The sequence below is a fragment of the Rhinoraja longicauda genome, chromosome 5 (genome assembly GCF_053455715.1).
Source record: "Rhinoraja longicauda isolate Sanriku21f chromosome 5, sRhiLon1.1, whole genome shotgun sequence".
NCBI classification, from domain to species: domain Eukaryota; kingdom Metazoa; phylum Chordata; class Chondrichthyes; order Rajiformes; family Arhynchobatidae; genus Rhinoraja; species Rhinoraja longicauda.
This window is the reverse complement of record NC_135957.1, coordinates 39312960-39328762: the sequence shown is the minus strand read 5'-3', so window position 1 is coordinate 39328762 and position 15803 is coordinate 39312960. Positions and strand designations below refer to the sequence as shown.

Below are 15803 nucleotides of genomic sequence, written 5' to 3'. Positions count from 1 at the left end.
TCTCCCCAAGTTTATAGTTTTTTATTTTTATTTTTACTTTCTCTCTTCAAAAATTTAAAAATTGAAGCTATGTAAGAACTTTGTAACAAATGTGTTTTTTCTTATTTCTATTTGTACATATGCTTTTCAAAAAAAAAAAAAAAAAAAAAAAAAAGAAAACAAAAAGATGCAGCTCGTGGAGTTGAAATTAAAATTAACAGAAAGCAAAGAACAGTGCAAATATTCAATCAGTAACATCCAAAGTAAAGATCACGAAGCAGCAACTCTTCAAGAAACCGTTATAAATGTCAACTCTCAACTTACCCAAAAAGTTGAACAAAAATAATTGTTTGCAAACATTTTATGTGCGAAGAAATCGCAGAGTTGTGAACACTGCCCAGTCTAGCACACAGAATCTGCTTACTAAAATGGCGCTGAAATGTACCCCATGCCCGACCGAGTGGTCGAATCTTGCTCGTCCGCCATCTTTCGCGTCGGCGGCCTCAGATGGGCCGGTTCTGGGGGGGGGGAGGGGGGCTGCCGCTCGGCTGTCAATCGCCCAGGGTTGGTCTTAAGGGGCGTAGACACAAATTAACTCAGCGGGACAGGCAGCATCTCTGGGGTGGGGGGAGGTTTCGGGTCGAGACCTGACCCTTCTTCAGACTGAAGTGACGCTGCGCTGCACTGCACAACACAACACAACTCGCGGAGCTGTCAACGCAGCGCTTGCCTTGCCGTACATTGCCTTGCCTTGCCGTACATTGCCTTGCCTTGCCTTGCCGTACATTGCCTTGCCGTACATTGCCTTACATCGCCTTGCCGTACATTGCCTTGCCGTACATCGCCTTGCCGTACATTGCCTTGCCTTGCCGTACATTGCCTTGCTTTGCCTTACATCGCCTTCCCTTGCCTTATATTGCCTTGCCTTACATCGCCTTGGTTTGCCTTGCCTTACATCGCCTTGGTTTGCCTTGCCTTACATTGCCTTGCCTTACATCGCCTTCCCTTGCCTTACATTGCCTTGCCTTACATCGCCTTGCCCAGGCTCACCTCAGGCGTGGTCTGTGCGTGCACACGGAGAGTCTCACCCTGACGCGATTTGCCGTTCCTGAACCTTACCAGTCCGTATTTAATCGCTGCACCAGAAAGAAGTAATTTCCGAAACGAAGCCGCGTCTCCTTTATCGTCGGACTGTGTTCCAAAAGGCGCAGAGCCATGTTGCTGATCTGATTTTAAGAATTCAGTTTTCCAAGCGTAAGCGCACGTCTGTTTGCAGCGGGCCAAGGGAAAAGCGAGCGAGCAGGTTAGATGCACTGTATATAAAACCCGGGGCACTGTCACTGGAGAGGTCGGGATGCCCTTGGATACAGTAAAATGTGATCGAGGTGTCTACAAACCGGAGATAGATACAAAATGCTGGAGTAACTCAGCGGGACAGGCAGCATCTCTGGGGAGAAGGAATGGGTGATGTTTTACAGTCTGATGAAGGGTCTCGATCCGAAACCTCACCCATTCCTTCCCTCCAGAGATCCCCCTGAGTTACTCCAGCATTTTGTGTCTATCTTCGGTTTAAACCGGCATCTGCAGTTCCTTCCTACACATTTTGCCGTGCAGGTTTTGATGGAACAAGTAAAGTGAAACTTTTTTTAAAGTTGTGTTTGTTTGTTTGTTGTGTTTGTTTGTTACGTTTGTTACGTCTGATGTCCTGAGTACATGAGTATCAAAAGTGTGATAAATAGTGCTTTAATTGTAGTCTTCATATATTTCACGTTAAAAAAACAGTTTTAGAATATGGGCATCAATGGTGTGGGTCAAATTAAATTGTTCTTCAAAAAAAGCTAATTGAGCCAAATTACTTACTTTTGTGCTGTTCGGATTGGACTACATGTGAAAGATGTGTTTACAATTTCGGGGGGATTTTCTGTTCCTTGAATATCTCCTGGGATAGAACTACAGAAAAGTTTGAGGTGACTGGATTGTCTTATTTTACTTGTGACAGTTGTATCTGTGCACTGTAACTTCAGTTTACATGGAATTGGCTTTTGATTCTGAAAGCAAACCTAATATTAATGATTGAACCAGTAAGTGCCAAGCCTAGAAATTCATGCCAGTAAAAAGTAAATTGGAAAGATTGGAGCACTATATTGTACTAGATTGAAAATAGTAATTTTCTGGCTTAAATTTACCGTCTCAAAATTTTGTGTGGAGAACTAATAAGTATCAAAAACTAGCATTTATTTATTTTGATTCCACACATACAACTTGTGAACAATAAGAATAAAAATTCATATGTTCATATGTGATAGGAGCAGAGTTAGGCCATTCAGCCCATCAAGTCTACTCTTTCAGCTGTCAAGGATGAGAGGGCCTTTTGCGTATCAATAAAGGGGTCCGCAGTTTTGTTGGCCAATTTCTCCATTGCAGAGGCCATATTAATCAACTCCCGCTGTGCCGTAGAATGGGAAGGCGATCACCCAGAGTCGCTCTGATTCAGATATACATCGCTTTGCCCTCAAGGGGATAGACAATTCAGTGAGATGTTGCACAGCTCGCATGTGAGGGACAACGAGGGCCAGATAATAGCATCCCCTCCAGTTGTGGTTTGGGCTGATCAACCTTTCGCAGTTCTCCACATCCCCGGGCAGCATACCAGACAACCATGGGTGTGCCCAGGATCCGCATGCAAAATACGTCCCATCTATAGGACACGACGGGCCCCTAGCACTAACCTCGGTGCAGATACTGTTCCTTAAGTGTACCCCGTTGCCTCTTGTGCTACAATAACAGGTGGTGTTAACTGGGCTGTAGGGACGATCCGCTAATTTAAGCAGTGTTATTTCCCAAATCGTGGTCTCATTTTTCTTCCAACCTGGTTTGAAAGGGGGGAACGTACCATCCTTTAAACATGGATTTGTCCTCGATTTCGCCGCTCTTTTGGCACTGGCTATTTGCTATTCTATTGTGGAAGCAGTGTAAGGCCAGAATCTCAGTACTGTGAAGGGGTACTGTTAAGAGGGGTATTCCTCCTCCACCGTTATGTGGGATGTACGTACACACCCAGCATGCATTTGCATTGCTGCGGAGGGCAAATTCATAGCTCATAGACAGAAACAGATTGTTTCCCAGGTCCAGCCCATCCGGGCCAGCCCCAGGACAAAAGGAGGTCAATAGCCGCGTTGTCCTTTCTTGGTTTTCCGCTCAGTTTGCAGTCAATCAGATATATCCAACGGGGATGGTCTTCAACATTCACGGCGGTGGGTGTTATTAGTAGCACCTGGTACGATCCCTTCCAGCGTGGTCCCAATTTCTTCCGTTCCCAGTTCCTGACCAGTACGTAGTCTCCTGGTAGTATGGACTCGTCCCCGTGTTCAACTGGTTGTGGCTTCTGTGCCTATTGTACCTGGGAATGCAGGACTGATAAGGCATTGGGTTAATTGCTGTGCACATGTAATTAATTAATCGTTGATGGCATATAGGTCAAAACTATCTTCCACACTCTTAGTCGCACCCCAGGGGGTACGTACATACATTATTTTGGCCGGTGTTAGTTTGGTAGCTCCGTGTGGGGTCAACCTCATTTTAAAGAGGGCCAAGGGAAGGACCTTAACCTAACTGCCCTGTTTCCTCCGTTAGTTTAACCAATTTAGTCTTTAGGGCTCTATTTGCTCTTTCAACAACTCCAGCGGCCTGTGGGGTGGTGAACACAGTGGAATTGCTGTTTAATGTTAAAATGCTGACACAATTCTTCATTAATCTTTGCGATAAAGTGGGGGCCGTTATCGGAACTAAGAAAGGTAGCGCAAAGGGAGGTATAATCTCTTTTAAAATAAGTGTTACCATAGTCTCAGCTGTCGCATTTGTAATTGGCAAGGCTTCAATCCAGCGACTAAACAAATCTACGATTACTAAATAATACTTATAACAATGTGCCCGTGGCAACTCTATGAAATCTACTTGTATACACTCAAAGGGTCGGCCTGGCATTGGTGTTACTCCCTTTGGACATTTTACTGTCTGGGTTTGTTTCGCCTGCAAATTTCACATTCCGAGGCTTGTTTTAACACCTCCTGGTGATTTTTGGGATGCCACCATGTTTCTTTTGCCATCATGACCATTCCCTGCTTACCAGCATGCGTAAGGAAGTGTATATAGTTTAAAAGAACGAACAGAAAAACATCAGGTACACAAACGTGTCCGAGAGGGGTGAGCCATAGGCCCATCAAGGAGTCAATGGCGCAGTCCTCTCATTTCCAAGATTGTGCTGGTGGCAGAGGGTCCCGCTGCATTAACTTTACATCACCCATGTGTGGAAAGTTCGTTCTGCGTACTCGAATCTTTGATTCTGTGGGGACCATGATGCAGGATTCGCAAGCTGCTGTGCGGGCTGTGATGTCAGCAAGGGCATTTACTTGGGAAACTACGTCAAGGCCACCAATATGGGCATTGCACTTAATAATGGCCAGATGGGCCGGGATGGCTAGAGCTTGCAAAAGGTTGGTCACATAAGTTGTGTTCTTGACCGGTGTTCTAGAAGAGGTAAGGAATCCTCGATATTGCCAGAGGGCGCCGAAATCGTGGGCGACTCCAATAACATAGCGGGAGTCAGTGTATATGTTCAAAGATTTATCCTTGTCGATGATCCAGGGCTGCACATCTCACGGGTCGGCGGTTGTCTCAGTCTCCAGGGGGTTGATTGCCCCCTGCCCTTAGTTTATTTTTCCTGATGGCAGCATGGTGCAGCGGGATGTGCCTTCGTCTTCATCCTCGTCCTCATGCGGGCGCACATGGAACTCGTACTTAAGTTTGGGTACTACGGAGGGGTCGGCATCCTTTCCGTTGCTCCAGAATGCAAACACTGCCCGTCGTTGCTGGTCCTGGGTATTGTCAGCCCAGTCCGGTTGGTCTTGATTGTGCCGCTAATCGTGCGGGGAGGCATTGCATCAAGATTGCATTAAACTGTGCAGATTGTCAATCTTGGTTAAAGGTTTTGTTTCCTGCGATACGCCAATGTAAACCTTTCCCAGAAATCATGTGCTGATTCCTTGGGTAAGGGTCTACATTCGAGGACTTTGCCCATGCCAATGGGTCATTTCAGGCATTGGGTCAGGGCAATGAGCATGCCCTTGATTCTCCCGTTATCGTCTTAGTGTAATGCTGCAAAAGTTTCCCAAGTTGCTGCATGCAGGATGGTTTTCCATCTCGCCTCCTCAGTGGGATTTAGGATGGTGTACGTTAGGTCAAACACATCCCTCACGGCTGCTTCGTACATGGTCAACATTGATCGTATGTAGTTCACAAATCCTGGTGGGTCTTTAACACGGTCTGGGGCATTTTTAGAGATTACCTGGGGCTGACCCTCTCCTGTGGGGGTGCCGTAGCCCCCCGATGGGATCTTAGTGGGGGAGTTCCTGCTCCTTGGGGCTGGTGGCCAGGGGCATATGGGGCAGGTGGTCTACACCATTCCCGATTTTGTTCCTCATCCCTCTCTTCTATAAACGGGATCGCCATGCCAGACAAGGGGTCCCTGGGGTTATTTCGCTTTGGTTTCCGTTTTTACATTACCAATAGTTTACTATTCTGTTGGCCAACAGCATTTTTTCATTTTTTTAAATGTTTACGTTTTTCTGGGTCTAAGTAACACATGTGCTGTACTGGATCTCCACCACCACTCTTATCCAGGGCTTGTTCCATTTTCAGCCCTCTTTATTACTACTAATTTACGCAGACCCCAGTTCCCTCAGAACTCTCCTGGAAACTGTTTTCACAAGGTCTGAACTGCTCAATTCATAAAATTTTCAACTACTTATTCACACAGACCCCAGTTCCCGCGCAACTATCCTGAAAACTGGTTTCACTTAGTCTGAACTGCCCAATACACAAAATTTTCTTACCTGGTGTTGTCTTATAAAAGGATCTTGACAGAATATATATATCCTGGTTATATATATATATATATATAACCACATATACCTCAGACGAGGTAGCACGGTGTTCCCGGGAACTTGCTCGGGAGTTCAGACTCAATGAATCTGATAGTGTACTTTACTCCCTTCGAGTTCCCGGTCAAACCGCAGCCGCTTACTCCGTCGTCGGCAGCTGTCCCAGCGAGATCCTGCCGACTATGCCAATGTTAAAGTTCTATCCGCGCTATCAGAAAACAAAAACACATTAGTCACCTTAAGAATGAAACAATCTCTTTTTATTCATGCATGCGGGGGTGGGAGAGCAACCCCGAGTATGGCTACATACTCGCTGTCCCTCGTGGTCCCACTCAAAGGTCTGATACAAAGCCGTGCTTATTTATACCGGGGGGGGAGGTTACATACCTATCAGCACCCTTAAAACAATGCCCCTCGTGATAGGACCAGCTCAGACCTGCTCGGACATGCTCCTCTGCACGTACACCCTTAACCCTTTCAGTTCCGAAGCCCTTTCATATATATATATATGTGTGGGTGTGTGTGTTTCAATGGATGTAATGTACCATTTTGGGGGAATACTCCAACTTTAATGAAACAACCCCATTAAACTCAGTAGATATTTAAGTCTACATTTAACTCTGTTCTTAATTGATGGTGTAATTGCAATTTATATAATATCCAATATTGTTTTAAACAGGTGGAAACATGACATCTGCACCGGTTAATTTTTCCTGGATTGTCCCAAATAAATTGGCTGGAATGGCCTTGCCACGTTTACCTGCCAATTATCAGTATTTGTACGAAAATGGCATTCAACATCTAGTTACACTTTGCGAAAGTCTGCCACCTTACCATGATACCTGTCCAGCAGTGAAAATTCACCATATCAAGATTCGTGACTTTTGCGCACCTTCTTTTGAACAAATCAAAAAATTTCTTTCAATTGTTGAAGAAGCCAATGCAAAGGGCGAAGTAAGTATTAAGTGACTTGTATATATTGCATAGATGAGTGATATTTGTTATTGAAAATTGTTTTTAAAGTATTTGTGCACAGGAGTATTTTTATCAAATCAAAAACAATTTTAATCATCTTCATTTATTAAAATGTGCCCTATCACCTTGCATCCAGAGGGAAAATCAGAGTTAACGTTTCAGTTCAGAGATCCTTTTTCCTGCGTTCTAATGAAAGGTTATTAGCTTGAAACATTTACTCTTTGTTTCTCTCTCCACAGATGCTACCTCACCTGCTAAATATTTCTAGCATTTTGGTTTTTTTTCTCAACATTTGCAGTATTTGTTTCTTCATTTATATTTTCTGTTTCTTTTAAATCTTCTTTACAATGACACAAAACTCATAAATTTATGAAATTTTATACTGCTTATTGGGTATTACAATAGCAAGTTTTTACAGTGACACGTTGGTTCAAATACTTTGTAAGATTATGAAATAAAAGCTAAGAGGTTCTTAAGTTGTTCTTTTAGTTAATGCCTATGTAGGAGCCATTTTGTGTTCATTAGCTATTTTAGCATATTATATTATTTTGTATCCTGTTTCATTATTTTTAGACATATATGGACTGGGAGGAGCCAGGGGAGTAGTCAGATTATGGGTATAATTCAGCCAGCATGTACGTAATACGGCAGTTACGTTAGGAGCTTGCTAAGGTTTTAGCAAGTTAATAACAGAATATGAAGGAGTGATGGTGAGATACTAAGTTCTTACCAAACAAGTTAACGACGGGAGATATACTAATCCGTTTTGTATTGTTACTTCGATAAACTACTAACTAAACTGCAACGTCGTGAAGATCTCTCTGTTGTTGTTTTTGCGTCAGGAAATATCGCTCCCCTCCTTCCTCAACGGTAAGCTTTGGGACTTTATTGGGAAGACTAAAGTTGCCACTACAGCCTGTTCTGTACTACCTAAATTATTCCAACAATCTGGGTATAAAGTACACCGCTACTAGATAAGGCCCGTAAATCAGTTCAGATTGTAGGGGCATTCTTATTTTCAGTCACCAAACTTTGTGGTGCATGTTGTGAGGAGATGGTCCTAGATGGGCTAAAATAGATGTAGTACCTAAAGATTATGGATTTTCATTGTTCACATCCCTGGTTGTCCTGGGGGTTCCGAGAAGCAATAAACAATAAGTTTATCTCCAGAGTTCCAATGAGTAAGATATAGTGGCAGGAGAGAATGTTCTCAATGTCCCTTCCTCGATATTGGTTACAGCTCCCCCAAGAAATGTAGAGACCTTGAGGTCACCTGAAATAGGGATGGAGATTAATGAGGAACTTATTTGCACATTGTCACAGCTCTTTTCAGCGATGAATTGCAGAGCCCATTAGCTAACGGAACAGAAGGTTGAGATGCCCTATTTCATCAACTTGATCTTCCAATGAATCTTTGATGCAAAATTAATTAAGAACTGAAGGTTAAAGAGAGATCCGCAATCCTTGCTGTAAATTCTAGGTAGTTTAATCTTCTAGAGGAAATTTTAAATGATTTGCAATGGACCAGCTGTACATTGGAGACTTTACTAGTAATATTAAATTTGTATCGAATCAAGTGATTTATTTTGCAAATCCAAGCAGAAAACTATTCTCTACACAGTGTCAAAATATAGATGGAGTCAATTGAGATAAAAGCAGACAATGCAGGAAAGAAAATGCTGGGAAGATGTAGTTGTTCCTGCTGCATATGTGCAGTGAAAAAAAAGATAATATTGTAAGTGAATAGCCTTTATAAGAAGTTAATAAAAATGTTACAGATGAACAAGTCCTTCCTGGGTTGCAAACAATTAACCAATGGAATCCCCCTTGCATGCAAATAAAGTTTGGGAGACCATTGCGAAGTTTGGTGATGGGTTTTCTGGCTGCTGTGTGACTGCTGGCTTCTTCTGCTGGTTGGGATGGACCACAGCCCCCTTTATAACCCCCCCACCCCCCCCCCCCCCCCATCCTTCCAATAATTGAGGGCTTACTGGCCATAATAATTGGGGGCTGGGTTGAGCTAAGCAGAGTTTGGAGCTCTGAGCATACTCACTCACTGAGTCAGCGCGGCCAGCTGGTGGCTGCTCTTCCCGTGCTGCACGCTTTCCTGTCACAGCATTTTAGTAAACCCCCTCTGCACCCTCCCCAAAGCTTCCACATCCTACCTGTAATGGGGCAGCCAGAACTGCACGCAATATTCCAAATGTGGCCTAACCAAAGTTATAGAGATGTGCATCATGACTTCCTGATTCGTATTCGATGCCCCTAGCAATGAGGGGAGGTATGCCATATGCCTTCTTCACCATCCTATTTACTTGTGCTGCCACTTTTAGTGACCTATCACCTGGAATCTCCCAGATCCCTCTACACATCAATGTTGTTAAGGGTCTTGTCATTGATGGTATACGCTCTCTTTGCATTCAACCTCCCAAAGTACAACACCTCACCCTTGCTTGGTTTAAACTCCCCGCCATTTCTCCACCCGTTTCTGCAGCTGATCTGTCTCCTGCTGTATCTTCTGACAGCCTTCCTCACTGTCTGCAACTCCTCTAATTTTGATGTTGTCAGCAAACTTACCAACCCATCTACATGTACATCTAGGTCATTTGTATATCTAAATACATATTATATATGTATGATAGACACAAAATGCTCGAGTAACTCAACGGGATAAGCAGCATCTCTGGAGAGAAGGAATGGGTGACATTTCGGGTCAAGATCCGTTTTCTGAGTTACTCCAGCATTTTGTTTCTATCTTCAGTTTAAACTAGCATCTGCAGTTCTTTCCTACACACCTGTTTCTGTGTTGAAATTGCAAAGTAATTTAATTAATTTAACATGTCTGACTGTAATTTTAATCTCAGTAATAATTTTAGTCATATCCTTTAGAGCCTCATATTCCCATAACTTGATAAATCTGTAATGTATTTTATTCTACATGTCACATATCCATTAATAATGTTTTCCAAATTGACTGTAAAGTGATAATCAGTTATCTGCGGTAAGGTAATTTTTTAATCTTCTGGTTCCTGTCTTGCAAGAACAAATTAAATGTAAACCTAGATTGTAGAGGAAAAGGGTTTCTTGGGAGCCTCTTAAACTGTTGTGAACACTCTGGAAGGGTTTGGAAGAATGTAACAGCCGAGAATGGACTAGCTGATTTAATAATTATATCTGATATTTTATTTTTGTATTTGAAATTAAATGCAACGCCAGAGTCTCTGGAGTAATATTTGCTTGCTGAAGCTAAAATTATTGCTGTTGTAAAGCTAATATGCTCGACCCTGCAATAGTAATACTTGGCAAATAAATGGTGTTGCTCCTAACGGGCAATAACAGCCAACCTTACGGAATTAGTACTCCTCTTCTAAACGGTGCCAATGCACTGCAAAAATTAGTGCAGATCTCACTCAAACTACTTCATAGCAGTAACAAAGATCACTCATCCTTTTAAGTTCTATAGAAGGACAGACATATTGAAACTAACTATGTTTTCCTTTAGTGGATGAATACATGTGGGTTTATATGCCATAAAACAATTCATGTTCTTAAAATGGGAGGCAGTAAAAAATGAATTATAACATTGCTAATTGCTGGCAATAATTCTGGCTCTGAAGTAAGATCATTCAGAAACCAACCTTTTGTTTGCAGTCTTCAATGATATATATATTTTACTAAAGAAACGAATGAAAATTTAAAGGGTTTAGGGCGCATCGTGGCGCAGCGGTAGAGTTGCTGCAGAGATCTGGGTTCGATCCTTATTACAGCTGTTGTCTGAACGGAGTTTGTAGGTTCTCCCCGTGACCACGTGGGTTTTCTCCGAGATCTTCGGTTTCCTCCCACACTCCAAAGACATACAGGTTGGTGGGATAATTGGATTGGTGTAAATGTGAAACTATCCCCAGTGTGTGTAGGGTAGTGTTAATGTGCAGGAATCGCTGGTCGGTGTGGGCTTGGTGGGCCGATGGGCCAGTTTCCACGCTGTATCTCTAAACTAAATTAAACTAAAGTTGGTCTCTGACTGACTACTGTATTTTTTGTATGTTGTATTGATACTGGAAAAAGACAGAAGTGTTGGACTAACTCAGTGAGTCATGCAGCATCTCTGGAGGACATGAATAGAGGACTCTGGAGGACATAAATGGGCAATGTCTCGTACCGGGATCCTTCTTTAGACTGATTATAGTGGGGGAGAAAGTAGTTATGTACCACAAACTTTCAACTTAATGTAGACACAAGGGATTGAAGATGCCAGTTTATAAAAACAAACAAACTGCTGGAGTAACTCAGCTGGTCTTTGTCTACCCATCAGCTAATTAAGCCCCTCTCACTTGTATCCACCTATTACTTGCCTGGCTTTGTCCTGCACCCACCTCTCTTCCAATTTCTTGGAATAAGGAAAATAATTTGTCCAGCAGTGCAAATGTTCATAAAATGTGTCATTTCTTTGAAGAAGTTAGTAGAGCAGGAAGCCTGTTCCTGTTTCATCATACTCTACGAATTTGTGTCAGTGGGTGGAGAGGGGAAAGTGCACAGCTAACCGACTCATTTTATTTGCTTCTAGGGAGTTGGAGTCCATTGTCTTCATGGTTTTGGGAGAACTGGAACAATGCTTGCCTGTTATCTTGTAAAAAGTAGGAACATAACTGGCGTTGATGCAATTGAAGAAATACGAAGAATTCGGCATGGTTCAATAGAAACCAGCGAACAAGAAAAAACAATTGTACAGTTTCGCTATCACATAAAATAAGAATTTTGCATTACTAGCTAATTATTTTTCTCTCTCTGTCAAGCTAGTTATTTTAAAGCATGGAAATCTTCAACCCAAGAATCTGGTACAGCTTGGACATTTCCAGGATGCTTGATTATCTTTATCGCTATAGAGTATCGGGGTTTCTTTATTAGTTTCCTGTTGAGTTTCTCTGCGGAAATAACTTGTTTTTGTGTTATATGCGAATGATCTGATTCATTGACTGGCTGCTTATTTTTTTACGTCAGAATTTTCCACGCATTTGTAATCTGGCATTCTAAGTTATGATGATATTTGTTGCTTCCATACAGTTTAAAGGATAAAGGCATTCTATGATTATGATGAAATGTATACATTAAATATCTGTAAATGTTTTGGCGATCCAGCAGTTGATTAAACAATCAGGAATAGTTAGCTTCCATAGGAGACAATTAAATATACTTTGCTGTGTTCTCTGAATATTGTAAATGGATTATTTCTTGTAAATTTCTCTTTGTAGAATTTACAGGGTAAATTAAAGAATAACAACATTTCATTGTTTGCCATCATTACCATGCAACTTCAGGCAGTAGAGTGGCTGCCTTACAGCGCCAGAGACCTGGGTTTGATCCTGATTATAGGTGTTGTCTGTACGGTGTTTGTATGTTCTCCCCGTTACCTGCGTGGGTTTTCTCCAGGATCTCTGGTTCCTCCCACACTCCAAAGACATACTGGTTTGTAGGCTAATTGGCTTGGTATAAATGTAAATTGTCCCTAGTGTGTGTAGGAAAGCGTTAGTGTGCGGGGATCGTTGGTCGGTACGGACTCAGTGGGCTGAAGGGCCTGTTTCCACGCTGTATCTCTAAACTAAACTAATAAACTAAACTAAGCAGACAGCCACTCTCGCATTTTGGTGTATTCAGAGCTTAATTTTGAATGCTGAAGTTGCTCTCAGTTGTTTATTCAAGGACTTTCCCAACATTAAATAAAATCATTAAACTGCTTGCTATCAATTTAAACTTTTTGCAAGTTAGTCTTAATAATCTAAAAATATGGTGCATCGTAACATAGACTAAAAAAATGTTGTATTCAGTTACTGATGCCTAAATGGGATTTTACCAGTGCATTCAATTATAATAATTGCCCCATTAAAAAAAATAGTTCTGATGAAATGCAAGATTTAACGTGATTGTGTCCCCTGTTTTTGCTACAGCAGGGCCAAGTGAACTCTTCCTCTGGAGTTGGCTCCCAAATTTAACAGCCAGTGAGGCCCTGCCCATGTTTGCTAGCTGGCAAAGGTTTCAAATGTTCACTATGAGTAATTATGTTACATCCTACTTTTGATGGTTAAAATTTCACAATCAGTAACTTTAAAACTACATAAAAATAAAAATGTTCAAATTAAAAAAATTCTAAGCTATGCTGGAACACTGATGTATTTTGATGTATCGTGATTGGTAGTTTCAATTTATAATTTTTAATCTTATGTTTAGTTTAATCCTTATTAATATTGTTTCCATTTCTCCAGTTTGAGATTTTAATGTGCTCAGTTTGATAATTTTCAAACCGTTGAGTGCCAATGATTAGAAAAGGACAAGTTTTCAACATGGAGAGCATGAAATGTTTGTGGGGGATTATTCTTCACCCCCCCCCCCATTACTTGGAATTGCTGCCATCTTAACTGTGCTCTTCAAAATAGTTCTTGTGATTGCATCAGGTTGAATATGTTGGACTCCTTCTATGTGTGAAAGGTAAATTGAATGCCGGCTCCCACTGTTTAGTTTTTTTTAAATCCCATCCACACGAGTCCACTTTTGGTGATTAAAATACCCTCCCTGACGATGCTTAACTATATTTTCTTTCTGACTTTTTGATTTTGATATGTATTTTGAAAAAGCAACATACATTTTGGCTATATTTAGTAATATTTTTTTCTGCTACAGTGATTCATTAATATTAAGAACATTGGTATTGGTTTATTATTGTCACATTTACTGAGGAACATTGAAAATCTTTTGTGTTAGATCATACTATACACAAGTACAATCTAGCCACCTACAAGTACAACAGGCCATGCAAAGAGAAAATTACCAGAGTGCAGAAAATAGTTTACAGTATTGTAACGTTACAGTTCTTGAGGAAAAGATACAATGTCCACAGTGAGGTAAGCTGAAAGATCGGGCTACACCCCAGCTTATGGGAGAACTATTCAGTAGTCTGAAGAAGAAGAAGTTTTTCCTGAGTTTGGTCGTAAAGCTTTTGTATCTTCTGCCTGGGCAAAGAGGCAATGGTGGGCGAAGAGGCAATGATAAGGATGCAAAAAGGTCCTTGATTATATTGCCTATTTTCCCGAGGTGGTGTGGTGTGGATGGAGTTGATGGTGGGAAATCTGGTCTGTGAGATAGACTGGGCTACACCCACAACTCTGCAATTTCTTGTGGTCAAGGGCAGAGCTGTTCTCAAAGCAAGCTGTGATGCAATCTGACAGTATACTTTCTATGGTGCATTTGTAGAAGTTGGTAAGAGATGTCAGAGACATGCTAAACTTCCTTAGTCTCCTAAGGATATAAAACTTTTCTACCTTTCCTATCCATCTATCTGTCTAAATATCTTTTAAATATTGTTATTGTACCTGCCCTGACTAATTCCTCTGGCAGCTGGTCCCATATACATACCATCCTCTGTGTGACAAAGTCGCCCCTTAGCGTTCTGTAAAATCTTTCTTCTCTCACCTCAAACCTATGTCCTCTAGTTCTTGATTCCCTGATCCCAGGAAGAAGACTATCTACTTCATGATTTTATATACATCTACAGCATCACCCCTCAGCTTCCTGCACTCCAAGGAATAGTCCTAGCTTGTCCAACCTCTCCCTACTGCTTAGGCCCTTGAGTCCTGGCAACACGCTCGTAAATGTTCTCTGCACCCTTCTCAGCTTAATGTCGACTTTCCTACATCAGGGTGACCAAAACTGATATGGCCTCACTAACGTTTAGTGCAACTGTAACATAATGCACCAATTTCTACATTCAATTCCATGACTGATGAAGGTCAGCATGCCAAATGTCTTCTTTACCACCCGATCTATCTGCAATGCCACTTTCAGGGATCTATGTAAATTTTACTCCTAGATACCTCTGCTCTACAATATTCCCCAGAACCCTACTATTCACTGTGGAAAATCAACCAACTCTTTTGTTTTGCTGGCGTTAAGGGCTCCACTCCTTCCTATAATGCGACTGACTAGAACCACACACAGCTCTATAACTGTGGCCTAACCAATGTTTAATTAAGACCTCCCTGCTCTTATATTCTATGCCCCGCTTAATGAAAGCAACCATCCTGCATGCCTCCTTCACCACTCTCCATCTGTGAGCAACCTTCAGGGATCTGAAGAAGGGTCTCGACCTGAAACATCACCCATTCCTTCGTTCCAGAGATGCTGCCTGTCCCACTGAGTTACTCCAGCTTTTTGTGTCTCTTCGGTTTAAACCAGCATCTGCAGTTCCTTCCCACAACAACCTTCATGGATCTTTGGACTTGTGCATCAATACTCCCCTATTGGACCCCCCCCAGCGCACTCTTTTAAGGATTAAATTCCATCTGTCATTGCCGCATGGAGGAACGTCTGACACTGACACATATGTGACGCATGGTGTTTCTAATGTTAGATCTCTGCCTATATTTAGTTGTTGCCATACTCGCAGTTTATGGAGCATGTTCATGATGAACCTATGCTCGTTGGTGCAGAAGTCTCTCCCTGGCATGGTGCCTAATTAATAAGAGTGTTTATATTAATGGACAAGTATTTAGATAGCAACAAGACTTGGGATTTATAAGAATAAGTAGGGATAAGAATGTTCAAATGGACTGTTGAAGATAATGGTTCCTGAATTTCGGGGCCATAAATATTCTTTTCAAAAAGAACCAATGTTTAAGGATGCATAATATATGCTAAAACAAGATATAAATCATCCTAAGTTGATTTGACCTTTGGGAGAATGGGAAATATTTGACAGAATCTTTTCCTCAGTAACTAAATAGGATAGGTAGATTCCTTAGCAAAGCAAAATGTTGGAAATCCACAGTGGCCAGTTGTTCTGTGACTTTTAGGAAAAATTATGTTCTGAAAAGAGAGTTGCACAAATGAAGTAATGATTTCTTGTGCACCATTTATTTCCCA

General features: G+C 41.7%; 1 protein-coding gene across 3 annotated transcripts; it reads left to right on the top strand.

Annotated features, from left to right (window-relative positions):
* The first annotated feature begins 570 nt into the window (after positions 1-570).
* dusp23b (dual specificity phosphatase 23b) lies at positions 571-12173 on the top strand. 3 transcript variants are annotated; one of them, XM_078399313.1, is made up of 3 exons: positions 571-1130; positions 6598-6872; positions 11458-12173. In XM_078399313.1, exons 2-3 carry the CDS (start codon positions 6606-6608, stop codon positions 11641-11643), a joined length of 453 nt encoding a protein of 150 aa, XP_078255439.1. In that variant the 5' UTR covers positions 571-1130; positions 6598-6605; the 3' UTR covers positions 11644-12173. The 3 variants fall into 3 exon arrangements, with proteins under 3 accessions (XP_078255439.1, XP_078255438.1, XP_078255437.1); XM_078399312.1 differs by having other exon boundaries at positions 571-1233; XM_078399311.1 differs by having other exon boundaries at positions 571-1282.
* The last annotated feature ends 3630 nt before the right edge of the window (positions 12174-15803 follow it).

Coding starts and splice junctions, on each gene's coding strand:
- dusp23b (XM_078399313.1), top strand. CDS start 6,606: ATGACATCTGCACCGGTTAATTTTTCCTGGATTGTCCCAAATAAATTG. Junction 6,873..11,457: donor AAGCCAATGCAAAGGGCGAA/GTAAGTATTAAG, acceptor ATTTGCTTCTAG/GGAGTTGGAGTCCATTGTCT.